At 40.4% G+C, this 18,000-nt stretch overlaps 1 protein-coding gene across 4 annotated transcripts in view; it reads left to right on the top strand.

Annotated features, from left to right (window-relative positions):
• Positions 1-18,000, top strand: part of CNTRL (centriolin) — a 59,948-nt gene that overhangs the window by 5,279 nt on the left and 36,669 nt on the right. For 2 of the 4 annotated variants that reach the window (XM_048513392.1, XM_048513391.1), the window contains exons 3-13: positions 344-477; positions 1,616-1,746; positions 2,913-3,054; positions 3,702-3,888; positions 5,250-5,443; positions 6,835-6,882; positions 8,370-8,489; positions 8,996-9,200; positions 9,393-9,502; positions 9,976-10,170; positions 17,760-17,913. In XM_048513392.1, the coding sequence (XP_048369349.1) occupies positions 344-477; positions 1,616-1,746; positions 2,913-3,054; positions 3,702-3,888; positions 5,250-5,443; positions 6,835-6,882; positions 8,370-8,489; positions 8,996-9,200; positions 9,393-9,502; positions 9,976-10,170; positions 17,760-17,913 (1,620 nt within the window). Of the gene's footprint in view, positions 1-343; positions 478-1,615; positions 1,747-2,912; positions 3,055-3,701; positions 3,889-5,249; positions 5,444-6,834; positions 6,883-8,369; positions 8,490-8,995; positions 9,201-9,392; positions 9,503-9,975; positions 10,171-13,976; positions 14,279-17,759; positions 17,914-18,000 lie in introns of those variants that run through there. The other 2 variants (XM_048513393.1, XM_048513394.1) reach the window with 2 other exon arrangements.

Raw genomic sequence — 18,000 nt, 5'->3', positions numbered from 1 at the left:
TTATTTCCCCACTCCTACATTCCTGCTGGGTGACTTTGGGCAAGACACAGTTCTTTGGTAGTCTCTCAGCCCCACCCAACTTACCAGGTGTCTGTTGTGGGGAGAGGAAGGGAAAGGAGTTTGTAAGCTACCTTGAATCTCCTTACAGGAGAGAAAGGTGGGGTATAAATCCAACTTCTCTTCTTCTTGTACTGAACCTAAATATTCCTATAATGGAGTTCTTCAGCATGCCAGTTTTGTCATTACATTTAAAAAATAACATTGTCATTTATGAACATCAAATTTTCTTGCTATGTTTCTCCACTGTAACTTTGTAAATAACATGCTTTATTGTTGATTTCAGGTGACAATGGAATCAGTCCAGGTATTAGATACATAACAGAGCCTCTTATCAAGAAACTGTCCAAACAGGAAAATTTGGCACGTGTAACTTCTCTGAATCTTTCCCTTTCAAAAGATGGGGGAAAGAAGTTTAAGGTACATTGTTGTCATGCAACAAAAAATGTGTTGGTCCATGTATATCTAATAATGCATGCTAACTTCTAAAAATAAGTTATAAGGTGTTTGACAAAAAATGAGCAACCAAAAATCCTTCAACCCTTAATACTTGTCACTTTTAAAAAATATATAGAACTGCTTTGTACACTACTTTGAAATGTTGCTATTCATTGTTCTTATGAGCTGTTACTGGAGGTGTTGGTTAGGACTAGGCTGCCATTGGTATCAGTTTCCAGCCCTAAAAGGAATAGCTCCTAATTTGTGGTTCCTGCAGTCCAAGACTGTGTATGGCAAAAATTCCACTCTGTCAATCAAGCCAGAGCAGAAAGCCATCTTCCTTGTACTTGTACCTGGCCAATCTAGAGACTTCATACAGTAACCCAATCTTAGGGGATGCAGCTGCACATCCCCTTCTGCAGCTGAAGAGGATGGGTATAGGAACAGTGGAGGTACCTTACTTGATTGAGTTCTACAATAAGGCTTCAAGTTCAGAACCTGGAGTTTCAGACACTGTTTTGGATTATTATCTACGGTAAATGTTTTGGAAGAATAAAATTAACACAGGAAACAAAATAGGAGGTTTGCTTAAAATTAATAGAAGATTGGTCATTGTACCTTGGTTAAAATACAGTCCCCAACTGATGTACAGCTCTGATTTGCCTTCTAACTCTGCATTTAATACACACTAACTGCTGTTTTGAATGCCTCAGTGAAACATGGTTTTAAAAATCATGTTCTTTTACGTTTTAAAATAAATTGGCATCATTACAATCCACTGTTGATCCTATTAGACGCTGTGGTATATTGTTGTTTCTGTCAGCATGGTTCTTAATAAACAGAAGACTAATTTTATTGTTCTGTAGAGGCTAATTTGGGAGGGAAGGCGGCATGGTGTAGCCCAGCCTTGTCAGATCTTGGATGCTAAGTAGGGTCAGTACTTAGAAGGGAGACCTCCAAGGAAGACTCTGCAGAGGAAGGCAATGGCAAACCACCTCTGCTTCTCACTTGCCTTAGAAGCCCTTTACTGGAGTCACTGTAAGTAAACTGTGACTTTACAGCACTCTACACACACTCCCAGAGGCTAATTTACTATTTTAATGTCTTGTTATATTTTCAGTACATAGAAAATGTGGAGAAGTGTGAGAAACTTGAAGTCCTTAATCTCAGTAACAATCTGATTGAAAAAGTTGAAAAACTGGATAAACTTTTAAAGCTACGGGACCTCAATCTGTCCTACAACAAAATAAGGTAAAGGGAGAGAGGAGCAAACAATTACAGAGCAAAATATTTCCATGTCGGAGTGTAATATTTTCAGTGATCTATCGCTGGTGGAAAATATTGCTACATTGTGATCAGTAATAGTTGACATAGGCTGTTCTTTCATTGAGAGAACTGGAAGTTACTTTATGTTACACTCAGGATTCTGTAGCTTTTCCTATAGTGTTTGTTGTTCTTGCCACACAAGGGAACTTTAGGCTACAACTATAAGTATACTGACTGATCTGAGAGTAAGAATGATTGACCACAATGGCTTGGTATCCAGATATATCATTCCCAATGTTTTTTAGTCTTTGGAAAAGAGGGCAGTGTTGTTTGCTGATTTCCCCCTCTTACTGCAGATCTCAGTTTCAGTGCAATACTATTCTAAGAGTAGAAAGCAATCAGGAACAGTGTAGGGGGAAAGCAGCACAATTTGAAGTCAGTGGATTTAGTATAGTCCTTAACAGTCTATGGGCCCTTTATGCTGTTCTTGAGCATCTGATTTCTGCACTGTGTTATTATCCTGCATCACAATGTGTTCTCATGTGGATTATTAATTAACATGTCAGTTAGCAGTCATGTTAAATCAAAATTTCTGATTCTTTCTAATACTTGCTCTAAAATTTAACATTTTTAGGTTTTTTTAATTTAAAAAGTTTGTTGAGACTAGAAAAATAAATTTCTCTTAGTTGCTTCTGCTGCTCTCCAGAGGGCTCTTCTGTGCCTAAAACTAATATATAGAGGCATTTCAGGTGTAACACCAACCCTTGGTCTGGTGCTATATGAATAAGTTTTGTGCTCATTCAGTCTTTCTTCTTCCTTTATTTTGTTTGTTCAGAAAAGATTACGTCTGTTTCACTACAAGTTTTAGTTTGTTGTTATGTCTGAATAGGAAAGCTATGGTTTATGTTGTCCTCTAGATCAGGATAACAAATAACAGAGCTGTTTTACAATCCCAGTTTAGAGGGCAACCTTGCCATTGTATGCATATTTGGGAGTAATGAAAAATTATGACTTGCAATAAAATGTCAGTAACTAATTCATTCACAGCACTTTAGGGAAGGAGGTAATATACAAGCCTGAATCTTATTCACTTGGTGCTAAACATTTGTTAATTTTTAAATGACTTTTAAAAATGTTTCACCTTTCTTCAGTAAAATAGAAGGTATCGAACACATGCACAGCTTGCAGAGATTGAACCTAGCTGGGAATGAAATTGAGCACATCCCAGCATGGATAGGGAAGAAACTCCGGTCCTTGCGCACCTTGAATTTGAAACAGAATAGAGTATCCTCAGTAAGTGATTTCAGCATGTAGCAATTCTTACTTATATTTGTTTTTTGGGATTTTGATTATTTCTTTTTTTCCTTGTTTAAGCACTTTTTATAAGTACAAATCTTTTCTAAAGCAAAAAAAATGTGTTCCCTCCATATTTCTAATCAGTGCATTAGAACTATGTGGGCAAAAGCTATGGCAGTAGATCTCAAATTGCTCCAGGGAGCCAGTGCTCCAGGTTTTGAGGAAAATTTACTGGGGATTCTTCAGCGAGAACATCATCCTCCCCCCTTGTAATGTTCAGCTGTAAGAGTTGGCTTGTCTAAGAGTTCCCCCTATTTATTTTGCTCAGGAAGCATATGGCACTCCGCTGAAGTTTGCAGCACTCTTGGTGAAAATGCAAATTTCAACAGGAAAATCACAATATGGTTCTGTAATTTTTGCCTTTGGGTTGTATTCTTGAGACTTTCTTTTCAGTTAGGAATTATTTGATAGTCTTTAAGGTTTTACTTAATGCCTTGTGTTATGACCGTGTCATAATATCTTGATGGTGACACCCACATATTCAGTTTTAACGTACAGGGTGTGATCTAATACAGTGTGAGTTTATTAGCAGAAAATTGAGCATGATTTGAGTCTGAAGGAATGTTTAATTTTTTTTCTTGCAGCTCCATGAGGTAGCTAAATTGAAATCCCTGAAAGACTTGACTTCTCTGTTCCTGGCTGACAATCCTATTGTAAACCTACCTCATTACCGTCTTTACTCCATTTTCCATTTGAGGTCATTGGAAGTATTTGATGGACAGCCAGTGACAAATTGTGACAGGGACGAGGCTGTTTTAAGATTTAATATAGGTAAATACGATAGCCATACGTTTCAATAGTTAAAATAAGTTGTGCTATATTTGTCAGACTGAGTAAATGCTCAGCAAATGGGTTTAGTAGAGAAACAAGATACACTGCATACGTCACCTTTTAAGGGACAAAGGAAATTTTAAGTGTACACCTAAACAGGTAAAGAGACATTTGTCCACATATCACATTTTTATTTAGCTCTTTGTCAAGGGAGCTTCTGCAGTGTACATGGTTCTTCATTCTTCTGTTTAACCCTCTTAATCCTGTAAATATATATATATATATATATATATACACCTGTTCATATTCCATCAAATGAGGGCACATGTTGGAGAGTCCTGATTGAATGTAGAACCCTTGAATGCATTGCCCACTTGGTGGTGAACTCAGAGTTGCTGCTGCCTGTTGTGTGAACCAATTCTAAATACTGAATGGGTAGGGTTTGATCAAAAGTAATTGTAAAGAAATATTTCACTTCTAGAATACCATTTCTATAAAAGCATATTTTCTATTTAGTATATGCCATCTCTATATTTGGGATAACTCTATATTGGTGGGATAACTATTTAATAAAAAGCCTCTCTTTCCTCCCATGGCAGCAACAGCAGCAGGAACTGTGTGTGTGTGGAGGGGGGTGGGGAGAGAATATCAGTTCTAGGACATGGTCTCCTTTAGCAGAGTGTAGTCCAGGGAATTGCTTTGTTTCTTTCTTTTTGGGAGGTTATTTTTGGGAAGTGGCTACAGTATCAGTATAAATGCAGTCACTGGGCATTTAAAGGCTTTAACAAAGCCAGCAATCTTGCAACTACCAAATGTGATGAGATCTGTGCCTTTAAGATGGAATTGTTAGAGTTAAGAGAACCAGGAAAAGCAGAGACCTGTTGAGACTTCAGCAACAAGCTGCAGAGCAGACAGTGAATGCCAGCTTGTGTGTAAACAGAGAAACACAAGGAGACCACATTACAGCCCCATTGCACAGTTATGAGCCCCAAAATCAGCATTTCGTGCATAATACGGCAGTGATTAGACAGAAGCTTGGAACAGTTATTTATTTAATTTAAAATACAAATTAAGTATTGTGTTGAATTCCTGACCCTTATTGTTGAGTATTTCAGTGATTAGTCAGCGGTAACAGTAGTGGAATTATTTTCTACAAGGCAAATTTCTGTACAGGGGGCCTGAGACACTTCATATTGGTATCTGTCCAGTTGCTCCCATTAACAATGGATATTATGAGTGGAAGACAGTAACTTAAAATTAATAAAAACTCCCAAATAATGTATTTACTTAATTCTCTACTGCTACTAAAGGAACTTACCAGTGGAAGTTTGTATGATTTGCTGGTTTTCTTTATTTTGCAGAAGAGATAGAAAATCTAGAAAAGGACTTGGAAAAAAACATGAAAGAGATGGAAGACCTTAAAAACAAACAGACCAGCCTGCTTGAACAGCTTCAGCAGCAAGATGACCTGAACAAATTGTTAAAACAAAAAAACATGCAACAAAAACAGAGCTGTAAAGATTTGGAAAGTGAGGTGGAGACAAAAAATGAACTGGTAAATCAATTTTGAGTATTAAATAATAAGAGATTTCAAAGTGTCTGTGGTATAAAATCAATCCATCTCAATGGAACAATGTTGCATTTTGTGGCAGAGGCTGGTGTTTGTTTGGGGGATTATTCGGTTAGCTGATAAACTGTTGTAATCCAACTCAAGTCAATTTGACTGATTGCTGAAATATCAGCAGTTGACTTTATATGTCATTTATTTGGATATAGTTCTGTATGATGTCCTTCTCTCTCAGACTTTGGAAACATACTTTGGAAATATACGTGTTTTCTATTCCTATTCTGATTAACATTGTAGCCTTTAGAAGGTTGAATTAAAATGTTGCTTATTGATCATAAATTAAGATGTCTGTTTTGTTTTCTGGGGGAACTCTTGGCTTATTACATTTTAAATAAATATCTGGGGTGTACTTCAGATGTTCAAATTGCCAATTAAAGATAGCTCTATCGTTTTCATTTATGATTATAAAATGCACATTTATAGCCTACTTTGCTAAGGCTCATTCCGCACATGCAGAATAATGCACTTTCAAACTGCTTTCAGTGCTCTTTGAAGCTGTGCGGAATGGCAAAATCCACTTGCAAACAGTTGTGAAAGTGGTTTGAAAATGCATTATTTTGCGTGTGCGGAAGGGGCCTAAGATTTGCTTAGAATTCTTAATTGCTCTGGCTTTACAACATGGCGTAAGACTGAGCTTTTGACTCTTAAATAAGATTCTGTGCATTTCAGATTAAAGAAAACTACTTTAAAAGAAGGGTTAGCAATTAGGGTTGCTCTGGAGGACTAGAAATTATGAGGTGCAATCTTTATGAGAAGTTCTCTTGCACAATATCCATTGCAGCAAAAGAGAGCATTGTTATTTCAGTGGGGCTTGTGCAGGAAGACTTCTCAGGGGGTTGTGCCCATTGTTGCTACAGCCATGATTGAATGAACAGCATGTCTCTCAAAGCAGCTTAATTTTCAGAATATCTGGCATCCTGTATTTTTCAGCACTGTCTACTCCTCTCTGTATGGATGACAGATTTTGCTTGCCTTTCTTTCCTTCAGCCAATATCTTGGTTTGCCCCAGTTTCCTTATGCCGAACCTTTATTCCACATTAAAGGTAGTCCTTGTGTGTACAGCTTGACTACATATATTTTGTTTTTTTGTTAGTCCTAATATTGGATTGCATGGTCTTGTCTCAGACTCTCCCAGTGAAGTTAAAACTGAACTTGTTCTGCAACTTGTTTGCTTGCAACTTTCCTGTTATGTACATATATTTCGAAATTAGAATTTCTGCATGGTGTCATATACTTTGATTGGAGATTTAATTCTTTTCCTCATTCCAATCTTTCCCTTTTTCTGTCCTTTTCTCTCTGTCTGTCTTTTCTTGCCTCAGTTCTTTCTTCTGCTACCTACTGGAACCTTGCTGCATGCTGCCCTTCAGGTATCCAACAAGAAAAGCTCTTGGAACCAGAGAGAGCACATCATTCTTTATTAGCAGTTTAAAAGTACTAAGATAGTGGCAGGTTCCAGCAGTTTACATTCATTAATGTACTCAGTTTTCCACATATGTTGGAAGTACAGTTCTTAGTAAATTTACAGATTTAGGGAGACCCTATGCAGATACAATGCTTAAGCATAGTACATTGTTCATGATTAAGAACTGGTTATACAACATGATATGAAACCACGGTTCAAAGTGCATTTGCTTGGATCGTGTATCTACACTGGCTTGGGTAGTATATCTATACCAAGCAATTCATGATTACGACAGTTTGCCTATTATTCCCAGTAAACTGAGACTTCACTGTTCGCATTTGCGATTTCAATTAAGGTTAAGACAGGAAAACCTTGTTAATTTCAGCTAGGGTTAAATATCATGTATTCATCTGGCAATGGTCTTGAGACACTTCGTGTGCCAGATAGACTTGAAAAATATGACAAAAACACTGATTTAGTTTTTAGTTTATAGTTCAAATTAAAATATTGGAATCAAGCAGATTTGAATTTTTACTCAACTAAGAAAAATGAAGAGGGCAGACTAGGCCCCCCCCTCCTAATTTGTTAATATCAAAAGGTCTTAAGAATTACGTAACTCATTACAATAGTGTGTTCCACTGTGGATGTATTTCATCAATAGTACATATGACATATCATCATTATTCTAATATGTTCATATGTTTTGTGTTAGATAGTAACAGTGTAGTCTTAAAACAGAGTTACATCCATCTAAATCCATTAAGGTTATTGGGCCTAGGAGGGTATACATCTGCCTAACACTGCACTGTAAAATAGTTGTGATCTAGTAAACCTTGCAAGACACTGTAGGAAGCCACCCCCTGCTGCTTGCCACTGCTCTCCTACCCACCCCACTGTTTGTCTCCCATTTGCCCAGGTCCCTTGGTACTTGCTGCTGCTCTCCTGCCTGCCCTGCTGTTTGTCTCCCACTCACCCACCCCCTGCTGCTTGCAACTGCTCTCCCGCCTGCCCTGTCATTTGTCTCCCGCTCACCCAGGCCCTCTACTTCTTGCCACTGCGCTCCCACCCACCCAGCTGCTTTTCTCCCACTTGCCCGCCTGCCCCTGTGGCTTGCCACTATTCTCCTGCCCATCCTGCCACTTGTCTCCTGCTCACCTGGCACCCCCACTGCTTGTTGCTGCTTTCTTGCTCATCCCCACCACATTGGGGGAGCTCACAATTTCAGTGGTGCCCCGTGTGCCATTTCCTGCTGGTATGCAAATGTGAACGCTTCTGGTTGTACTAGGGACAGAAACAGCATTTAAGGAATTTGTCACGTGTCTGGGGATGAAATCTGTTTTTCCTATATGGTGGCCTTAAGTAGTTCATACACATACCCATCACATGGAAATGCTACTTGCGCCCACAGTTTGCTTGTAAAATTGACATGTTGTTACTGACATTTTGCAATAGCTAAAGCAGAAGACAGTGGAATTAACCAGAGCCTGTCATAAACAGTATGAGCTGGAGCAAGAGCTGGCTTTCTATAAGATCGATGCCAAGTTTGAACCGTTAGGTTATTTTCCAGTGGAGGTAAGTTTTTGAAAATGATATTCTTAATTTGTTTCTTGGGATTCTCTTAATTCCTTCCAGTTTACCAAGCTTGTGTAATTTTATAATTTTTTCCTTAGAAAGTTATTTTTACAGTAGTATGGTGGAAGGAGAAGCTGGAATTCCCCCAAACATTTTATATTGTATGTCAGAAGCACACAAAAAATGACCAAGGTAGTTTTGTATGTGTCTTCTTCCTGTAAAACAGTTAAAAATAGCACCTTTACTATACAATCCTATGCAGACAATGCAATCCTAAGAACACTCTCCTGTAAGTAACCCCCATACTCCACTTGCTTTACTTCCACTGGATCCTCTGAAGATGCAGCCACAGATGCAGGCAAAACGTCAGGAGAAAATACTACTGGAATATGGCCATACAATTTGGAAAACCCACAACATCCTAGTACTGAATTATGTTGTTGAGACCTCATAAAATCATTTAGTAATCAGCTTTAAATCTGATTGGCTTTACGTTACGTTTTCAGGATGTTGAAATCGGTGATATACCGGGTGAAAGCCCTTACATTGGGAAAGCCAGATACAAAAGGAACATGTTTGCCGTGGAAGGTTACATTCCCAATAAGGCACAGAAAATACAAGTAGGAAGGCTGGATCGGGAGGAGCAACAAAAAGTCCAGCAGCTTAAACTTGATGAAGAATTTGAGGAAAAACAAAAGAAGATTCAAGCAGGTAACCCAGATTGTTTTTTTCTCTTTTTTTCTGGGGAGGTTATTCAAGCTTGTCCCTCAACAAAGAGTGTAAAGAGCCTTGGAGCATCTTCTTGTATACTTTTGTGGGTTATGGCCACTACTATCTCCTTTGTTTCTAACTGCAGCACCTTGCATGTATTTTGCATCCAAAACACTGTTTTCCTTTTCTCAGCCCAAGAAAGACTGGCTAAATTGCAAGGGGAGATATTCAGCGCAGAGCAACGTGTTTTAAAAGCAACAGAGGAGCTTAACCAAGTCCAAAATGCTGTGGCTCAGAGAAAGGTCTGTATACATATACCAGCAGCAATCTGAAGATAAAGCAAAACAGTTTGAAGGACACAGACATGCTTATTTTTCTGTGCATAATTTTCAAATCCTAAGGAGCTTGATCAGAATTATGTATTGGTGCTTTGGGGTAGAATATTAAGTCAAGATGAGGTGCCTGTATTCCATTCTGTAGAAAAACAGTGTTTTGATTTTTCCTCCTGTGTTTTCATAGATAACATCTTTGCTCTGTATGAGGAAGTTATAGCTGATCAACAGAGTAAATGCAGACTGCTTTCTGTGTGTGTTGGAATAAACTCTATAAGACTGTTGTTGTGTCAGCTTCTTATGCATGAATGCATGTACCTGAATCTAAACTGATTCAGGCTTTGCAAAATGCCTAACATCCGATTTGAAGCCAAACACATATTTTGAAGACTTTGAATGTTTGATGTATCTCAGCTATAGTGAGGTGTGTTTTCTGCCTCCAGATGTCAGCAGTAGAAAAGGAGTGTCTACGAGATCAGCTGAGCAACAAGATATTGCTCCTGAGCCAGCTGCGAGAAGAAGCTGTGGAACTAGAGAAACAGGTGGAAAAGCAGAGGCAAGAAATGGCCAAAACAGAGAAGGACTTAGAAGATCTGCAGAGTTGTATAGATTCTTTGGATCCTAAAGACCCAAGACATGTAAGTCTTCCCACACACCCCATGGACGCAGGGTGGTAGAAAGTGCCATCAAGTCACAGCCAACTTATGGCAACCCCATAGGGTTTTGAAGGCAAGAGACAAACAGGGGTTGTTTGCCATTGCCTGCCTCTGCCTAGTAGATGCTGGATCCTCCCCAGAGGTGGTTTGCCATTGCCTACCTCTGCCTAGTATATGCTGGATCCTCCCTGGCCTGAAACCACCATAGAAATGTTTGGAGTTTGAAAAGAGCATCAGGCAGAAGACATGCTGTCATGAGCAGGGAGAGAGAAATACCCATGGTGCCTCTCGGAGCTAGAAACAGCTTCGTTCTGTAACTAGGCCAGCGTCACACCTCTGAACAACATCAGCCTTGTCTCATGTCCCCTTTGCTTAGTATCTTTGGGGTTACAGCTAACAATCTCTCTTGCTCAGCCTGATCTACCTCACAGGGCTGTTGGGAGAATAAAATAGAGAAGAATGTAGTCTGCTCTGGATCCCCATTGGGGAAGAAGGCAGATTATAAAAGAACTGAAGCGCATTATTATAGCAACTCTGTTATAATAATGGTTTTGCATTATGTCACCTATTAAACTGGGTTGCTATCCACCATCATTATTATTCAGCTGCATACTCTCTATGGGAAGTGTTGTCATTTTCAGATAGTTGAGCCTTAGGTCTGTGTGAGGATATTTGCAATGAAACGTATCTTGCTTATGAGAAGACATAATGTGCATTGTTGAAAATGTTCTAGGACTACAATCTGGGAAGAAAACATTCTGAAGATGTCTTTGATCTAGTCTTCGAGGCATGGATATGATATGAAATTTACAGTTTATTCTTTGTTCATATGCTGCTAGAAAAAGCTTTTGTGTAAAACCATTTTGAGGTATTCTAAGGGAGCAGACAGTGGAATAAGAAGTATACAGTTTCTGTAATCCTGCTTACATTTCAGGAAAATAGCTTTTTGACTCATCTTGGGGCCATTTTCTCACGTTATTTTTTAAATCCACTGCTTGGGTATTGCCAGTTGTGAAACAAACATCATGTGAGTAGTTCCAGAAAACTACACAATTGATTATGCATGCATAAGGGGTAATTTGACAACATGTCAAACTACTGTTGAAGCTTTAGAGGCTTTCAAAGCCCTTTGCAATGTAGCACAAGGTTCTACCATTCAAAGAAAAATAATTAAAATTCCAACAGGTACATTCTAAAGTAACCTGTAATAGGATTTAATCGTATGAGGGACACATCAGAGTAGAAATGAAATAGTTAACTGCCAAACACAGTATTATCCTAGGCCCTGTCCACACGGCAAAATTGACATGGGGTGCAGCCAGGATAGATGAGCCCAGTACAGCCCTGGACCCTTCGCACAGTGCTGGGCAGGCGGCCCTGGAGTCAACACGGCTGGGCGATACGCCTTTGCATGGAAGCGCGTCCATTGTGGCTGTACTTGACCCTTTCTGCTGCGTTGCAATGCAGCCGGCCATAAACGACCCCTGCAGCCATACCAGGTCGGTGCTCTCCTGCTTAGTTTCACAGGAGAGTGGGTGGTGGGTGGTAGGAAACAAGAAAGCTGTGTCTGTGTAACGCACCTCCCACGCAGGGCTGTTTGCTTGGCCGCGACTCCAACCCGGCCTTCTTCAAAAGAATCGTGGATAACGTGATTGTCATTTAAGCTGGGTTGGAGCAGATATGCGGGGCAGACCCGATGCAGGAGTGGGGGGACTGGGCAAAGTCCCACCCCCACTGGTTTAAATCCACGGGTGACCCGTGTTAATTTTACCATGCGGAAAGAGCCCTAGTTTCCCTGAATGCTCCCCAAATCCTAGTGCTTGCAGCTCCTTGCTCCTAGCCAGCAGTGATCCTCTGTGAAGTCCCATCCTCTATGTTCTTATAAGGGTGGATCTCTAAATCACAACCATCACTACAAATCTCTATGTTATTGGCTGTTAACATAGTCAGATGGCTGTATTGTTCTCACATGACATTTCAGTCTTCTCCAGCCATGGATATGACTTGCAAATATGCCCTTACCTTTATCTAGACTCCGTTCCACATAAAGATGTTATAAATTGTATATTCCTCCATCACAGAGCAGTGCACGTTGGACCTTCCTTGCTGTAGAACGCTCTGCCTGAGCCCTGGTGCCTACCTACCCCTGCTCCCCCCCCATCTGTTTGAACACAAAAATACATTTTGGCATAAATGTTCTTGTATCTAAATACCATGTTCAATAACGCACAAAGTAATGGTTTTGACAAAGGCAGCATGTAAAAATGAATGATTCTCATATTTGTTTGGCACTATGTTCTAATGTGAAGGTATACAACTTTCTTGACCACTGCACCTCAGCTGACCTAACTATCATATTTATGTGAAACAAAGTATAGGATGATATGAAGCTACTCTTTATCATCAGACCATTGATCCATCGAGCCCTCTGCTGTATCCTGTGACTGGTCTTGGGCAGACGTCATCCTGTTTGAGTTCCTTTTGACTGCTTTCCTATTAACTGGAGCCTCCAGGGCTTGACCCTGAAACCTCCTTTGAGGCTTCAACTGCTGAGCTATAGCCTCTCCTACTCCACTGAGTTCAATATAACCCATTCCCGCTTATAAGTAAGGATTGCTGTCCAAGGCCCATTCCGCACATACAGAATAATGCACTTTCAATCCACTCTCACAATTGTTTGCAAGTGGATTTTGCTATTCTGCACAGTAAAATCCAGCTGCATTGAAAGTGGATTGAAAGTGCACTATTCTGCATGGCTTTTCTAATCAAGTATATTTGCATCAAGAAAAGCTGCAGGTGAAGTTTGAACCACATCTCAAATTATACCCATCTGTTAGTGTTGCATTTGTAGATTTCACTGGGAGGAAACCCATGTAATGTCTGCTTCACTTTTTCTGGAGTGGGCCTTCTGCTAATAAAAGGCTTCGATTTAGGCAGAAGTCTGTGTCTAACAGCTGATCAAATAAAAAATAAACACTTTTCTGCTGCTTGTCATAGTTGCCAACAGCACGTGCAGCTAAGATTTACAGAATGTTCAATACAAGGGGAGAGAAGGAGGGATGGCTCATCTTGCCTTCTCCCAACAAGGAACCAGTGGTTGGAAATAGACCCTAAGGGGCAAAATGCTGGCATTCCATGTAAAACAATGTGGGTAGACCTTTCGGCCACCTCTGTTTAAAAGGAGCCTTGCTACATTTTTATTAAATGTGAGCAATAGCTGCTGCATTGGAGTAATAGGCCACATCGGTTGGCAAATTTGTATCTAAGCGCATTGTTCTTAATCAGGGAGAAATTTACACAGATGAAAACAGATCTCTCTGACTTAAGGCTGTTATCTACATGCACTTAAGCTCCATCAGAACTGCTTCCGCTACAAGCATCTTGAATATACAGTTACATCAACATACCTGGGTTTGGTTTTTGTCATTTTAAAACCAATTCTAGCAAACTCCAGTGTAAATCTGAAGATATATATAAATGCAAAAAAAAAAATGTTCATAAAGCACTTGATGCTTTTGAGTGATGTGACTGTGCTTGAAGCATCTTCCTGCCAGAACTGCTTTTTGAGGCCCTTGGGTTTTCATCTGAAAAAGAACTGCCAAGTCAGCAGACCAGAAGCCCAGCCCTCCAATTATAGCGTTCCATACATTGAGGGAGGCTTGCTTAATCAGAGGAAACGGTTTCCTTTAGAGACCAAGCCCAGCCTCTTGCAGAGCGGGGCTGCCTGTTAAGCAGGCCTGGAGTCTATTGGCTGTCTGTGCTGCTTCCTGTGTTGTGATTTAAAGCAAACGGGACGGAGTCCAGCTCGCTGAGACAAGTAGGGATTGGAGAGCATGTTACCACTGTGCACGCGTCACAAAGACACTCTCTCAGCCTCTGCAACTTCGCTGGTTTCAAACCACATCCTCACCCAAGTACAACTGTCAAAGAGAGACGCTGATGCCCCCGACAAGACAGCAGATCGGGGCGGGGAACCATGATCTGGTTAAGCAACTTTTGTTAGGGCTGCTTTTCTTTTACAATGAATGCCAAACTAGGCATGGGGTTTTCAGCACATGATCTGAAAAGAAGAAAAGACAAAGGAAAACCTGTAAGTGTCCTTCCTTCCCCCTTTTCCAAAGACCCAGCAGCTGCAGGGGAGAGAGCACTGTGGTGCAACAGGCTTTCTTAACACAGAAATAGCACTTTTCTTGGCTGTGAATGCTTTACTGTAGCTTCTGGTTTTAAAAATTAGATTTGCACGCTTCATAGTTTTGCTGATGGAGTCTTGTATTGCCTTAGTTAATACTAAGCAGGAGAGGTTTGTAGTGAGACATTTTGTACTTTTTTCTTCACTATTTTTACTCTAAAACGCTTAATGCTTTTGTATTTCATTTATAAAAAGATCTTCGGTAAGGGCTAACTGCTGAAGACCCATCGTCTTTACTGCTGTTATCTTTTATATGGTTTCTGTTTTGCCTTGTTTTACTAATAAATGTCGTGTTGGTGTGGTTACATAAACCGCCAAATATTAGATGTCTGACACTCTGACTGGAGTTAGTCTACTCTGTAGGATTTAACCTCATGGGTTGGATCCCAGACTAAACTGGCAATTTCCATGGAATCTCCATTCTTGCTGTAGACCCGCTTGTGTCCAGTGGACTGCAGTGGGAGGGGGAGGCAGGAAAGTTCCATTCTGCCATTGGAAAATGAGTCCAAATGCAACCCCATGTTTTTGAAAGTTAGGGGGTTGCTCTCAGTTCAAGTTGAGCATTGAATGTGCTTTTTCGAAGTGGGCTGGTTATCCTGCTTATCAGGATATGTTGCACCCAGCATGTTTAGTGGGCATTGGATACATCAATGTGAAATCATCTGCTCTTAGAGTAAGATTTAGGGAGAAAAAATGGCTAGCCCTGTTTTTGTGTGAAACTGAATTTATTAGACTGTCAGTCTGATTAGGCTATATATTTTAGTGTAGATGAACTAGTTTTAAATGACTAATTTCTCTTTTATGATCTTTGAGGTGAGTCTGGTGTCAGAGCTTAGGGTAGAATGTTATGACAAACAAGAGGCTATTGCTGATAATGATACTCCCGCACCGAGTTTTGCCGCTTTGAAATTATGGAGGATAATTTTCATATCTCCTGGCATTGCAACCCTTGGTCTACACTGTTGGGTAGAGCTGGCAAGGAAGCTCACTGTGCAGTAACTACAGAAACTGGAGTAGGTTTTACTTCATTTTATGAGGATGGAAATGACATTGTAATGTTTTTTCCGGCTGCAGAATCATAATATCTCTTGATTCTATGACCTTTGGCCAAGCACAGGAAGTTGGGAATCATGTGAAAAATCAGTGGGGGAAATATATTTGTTCTCTTTGTTTGATTTTTGAGGACATAATATATAGAACTCTCCTTGTTATCCATTAAGCTACTTACCTGAAAGGAAGCTCATATCTGCCCCTTGTATAAAGAAATATGGTGGGTTAGATTCTACCATTTTCCTCTGTGCAGATTCTTGTACCAGAGAAATATAAAGTAGGGAAGTAGAAGCACGGATGATAACCCTAATTTATCTGATCTGTTGTGATGTTTTTGTTTTTAATTTGTTTAAACATTTTAAAATTTACAGTTGGAGGATTAGGATTAAATAGTGGGCTGCGAATCCAGTATTAAGATATTCTCAGTATGTGAAACCAACAGACCTGTAGAGGTTGGAAATGTTGCGAGGACAGAAGGAGCAGTGAAAAAGGCCCAGCAAGGATTTGTGACTGTACCATCCATAAAAGATCTGGCAAACATAGGGACCAGTTCCAACTTTCTGCAGAATTTCTTTTAAGCACTTCTACTTGTATCAGTTTCATAGATAGTCAAGTCTGAAGAAACCTGAAGGCCACCTAGATAGTAGAACTCAAAGAAACCTGGAGGCCACAGCTGGCTTGGCTGAAACAACTGTCCGTTTGTAACTGATCAACATCAGAAAGACTAAAGAACCTGTAGCAGACATTAGGGATGCAGACTTCAGAAATTTTCGTAATAGAAGAAGAAGAGTTGCATTTATATCCCCCCTTTCTCTCCTATAGGAGACCCAAAGGGGCTTACAAACTCCTTTCTCTTCACCCCTCACAACAAACACCCTGTGAGGTAGATGGGGCTGAGAGAGCTCCGAAGAACTGTGACTAGCCCAAGGTCACCCAGCTGGCATGTGTTGGAGTGCACAGGCTAATCTGAATTTCCCAGATAAGCCTCCACAGCTCAAGCAGAAGAGTGGTGAATCAAACTTGGTTCTTCCAGATCGAGTACACCTGCTCTTAGCCACTACGCCACTGCTGCTCCTGTAATAGTGTCAGACCTGGATTTTGGATCAGGCACTATTTTCATTATGCTGATATTTCAAAGAGTACGCTGTTATCATAAACTTGATTTTTTTTCCAGAAGTGTTGTTACAAGTTCAGGATTTCCCCCCCATGTCTGGAAAATTCAATGCTTTTGTTTTTGTCATATCCCTTCCCCCAAGGCAGCAGGAGTGGGGAAGGAAAGGCAGGAAGCCAGCCCTAGACGAACCATGTCAGTGTTTCATTCACTGGAGGTTTTCCCCTGCTACTGGCATTGAAGGCAAGCAGAGCCTGCCACACAGCAGGAAAATGGCAGGCAAGCTAGTAGGCTCCTGCCCTCCTGCAAGGCTTGGTTATTGCAGTGGTAGTTTCCTCCCCCTCTGCTAGGGGATTTTTAAAAATATTTTTAAATGGCATTATATTGATAAAATTGGCTAGCTCCCTGTTGTGGAAATGGTAAAAAAGAAAAAGATATATCTCTTCAGTGGAAGGAGCTAGAGACTTGACAAGAAAGAAGGAAAAAAAGAAAGCAAGGAATTCCAAGAACCTGGTACACATATTGTTATACTTCTTATTGATACAATACCATTCAATTACTAATTAAAAAATTAAACCCCTGAGGTGGGGTGTTTGCTGCAATGGCCAAGCCTCAAAGAATTCCACTTGCCATTTTCTGGCTGGGCAGGTGGATTCTGCGGCCTCTGATGCCTGCAGCGGTGGGGAGCCTCCAGCAGAGACCTGGCTGGCATGCTAAATGTGGAATGAATTCAGTTCTTTCCTTTTTAAAATGTAAACTGCCATAGTTGGAGGACAGGTTTACCTGACCATCGGCTGTTAGCATCTGTCTTCTCAAGGGACAGCTGTTTCCTGACCAGCTTCCTCTCTTTCCTTCCTCACACCCACGCCTTCCTGAAACACACCTGGAATTCTGGGAGATAAATTTTTGTTGCTCCGGGAATTTAGAGGGAGAGATGGGTCATTTCGGGCGTCCCTGAGCAAAGTCAAAACAGTTAACTTCAGGTATAATTTGGTTTAGGTATGTCTGAATGCAGATCCCTGACAAGAATGCTGCAGAAACAGTAATATAAGTAAATGTGTGTTACCTTTTTTTTTATTAAAAAAAGGACCAGTCCTAATAAGATCCACTCAGAATCCTACTCAGGTCTATTCAGTGGGGCTTATGGCCAGGAAAATGTTCTTAGGGTTGCACTTTTGAGGGTTTTTTTTGAAAACATGACCCTCTAATTAAAACTTACAGGCTCATGTGAAGGCTCAGAAAGCAAGCAAACAGCAGCAACTTGACATGATGAACAAGCATTGCGAACAGCTCGAAGTTCGCTTGGATGACATGCTGTCTCGTATTGCAAAGGAAACCGAGGAAATCAGGGACCTGGAACAACAGCTCACAGATGGTAAAAGAGACCTCTTAAAATAGTTTTCTTCATTCAGAGGCTTTGGGTGGCACCACACTTGATGAAATAAAGGTAATATTTGTCAGC

This window comes from Sphaerodactylus townsendi, linkage group LG12, assembly GCF_021028975.2.
Source record: "Sphaerodactylus townsendi isolate TG3544 linkage group LG12, MPM_Stown_v2.3, whole genome shotgun sequence".
Taxonomy (NCBI): domain Eukaryota; kingdom Metazoa; phylum Chordata; class Lepidosauria; order Squamata; family Sphaerodactylidae; genus Sphaerodactylus; species Sphaerodactylus townsendi.
This window is presented reverse-complemented; position numbering and strand designations above follow the sequence as displayed.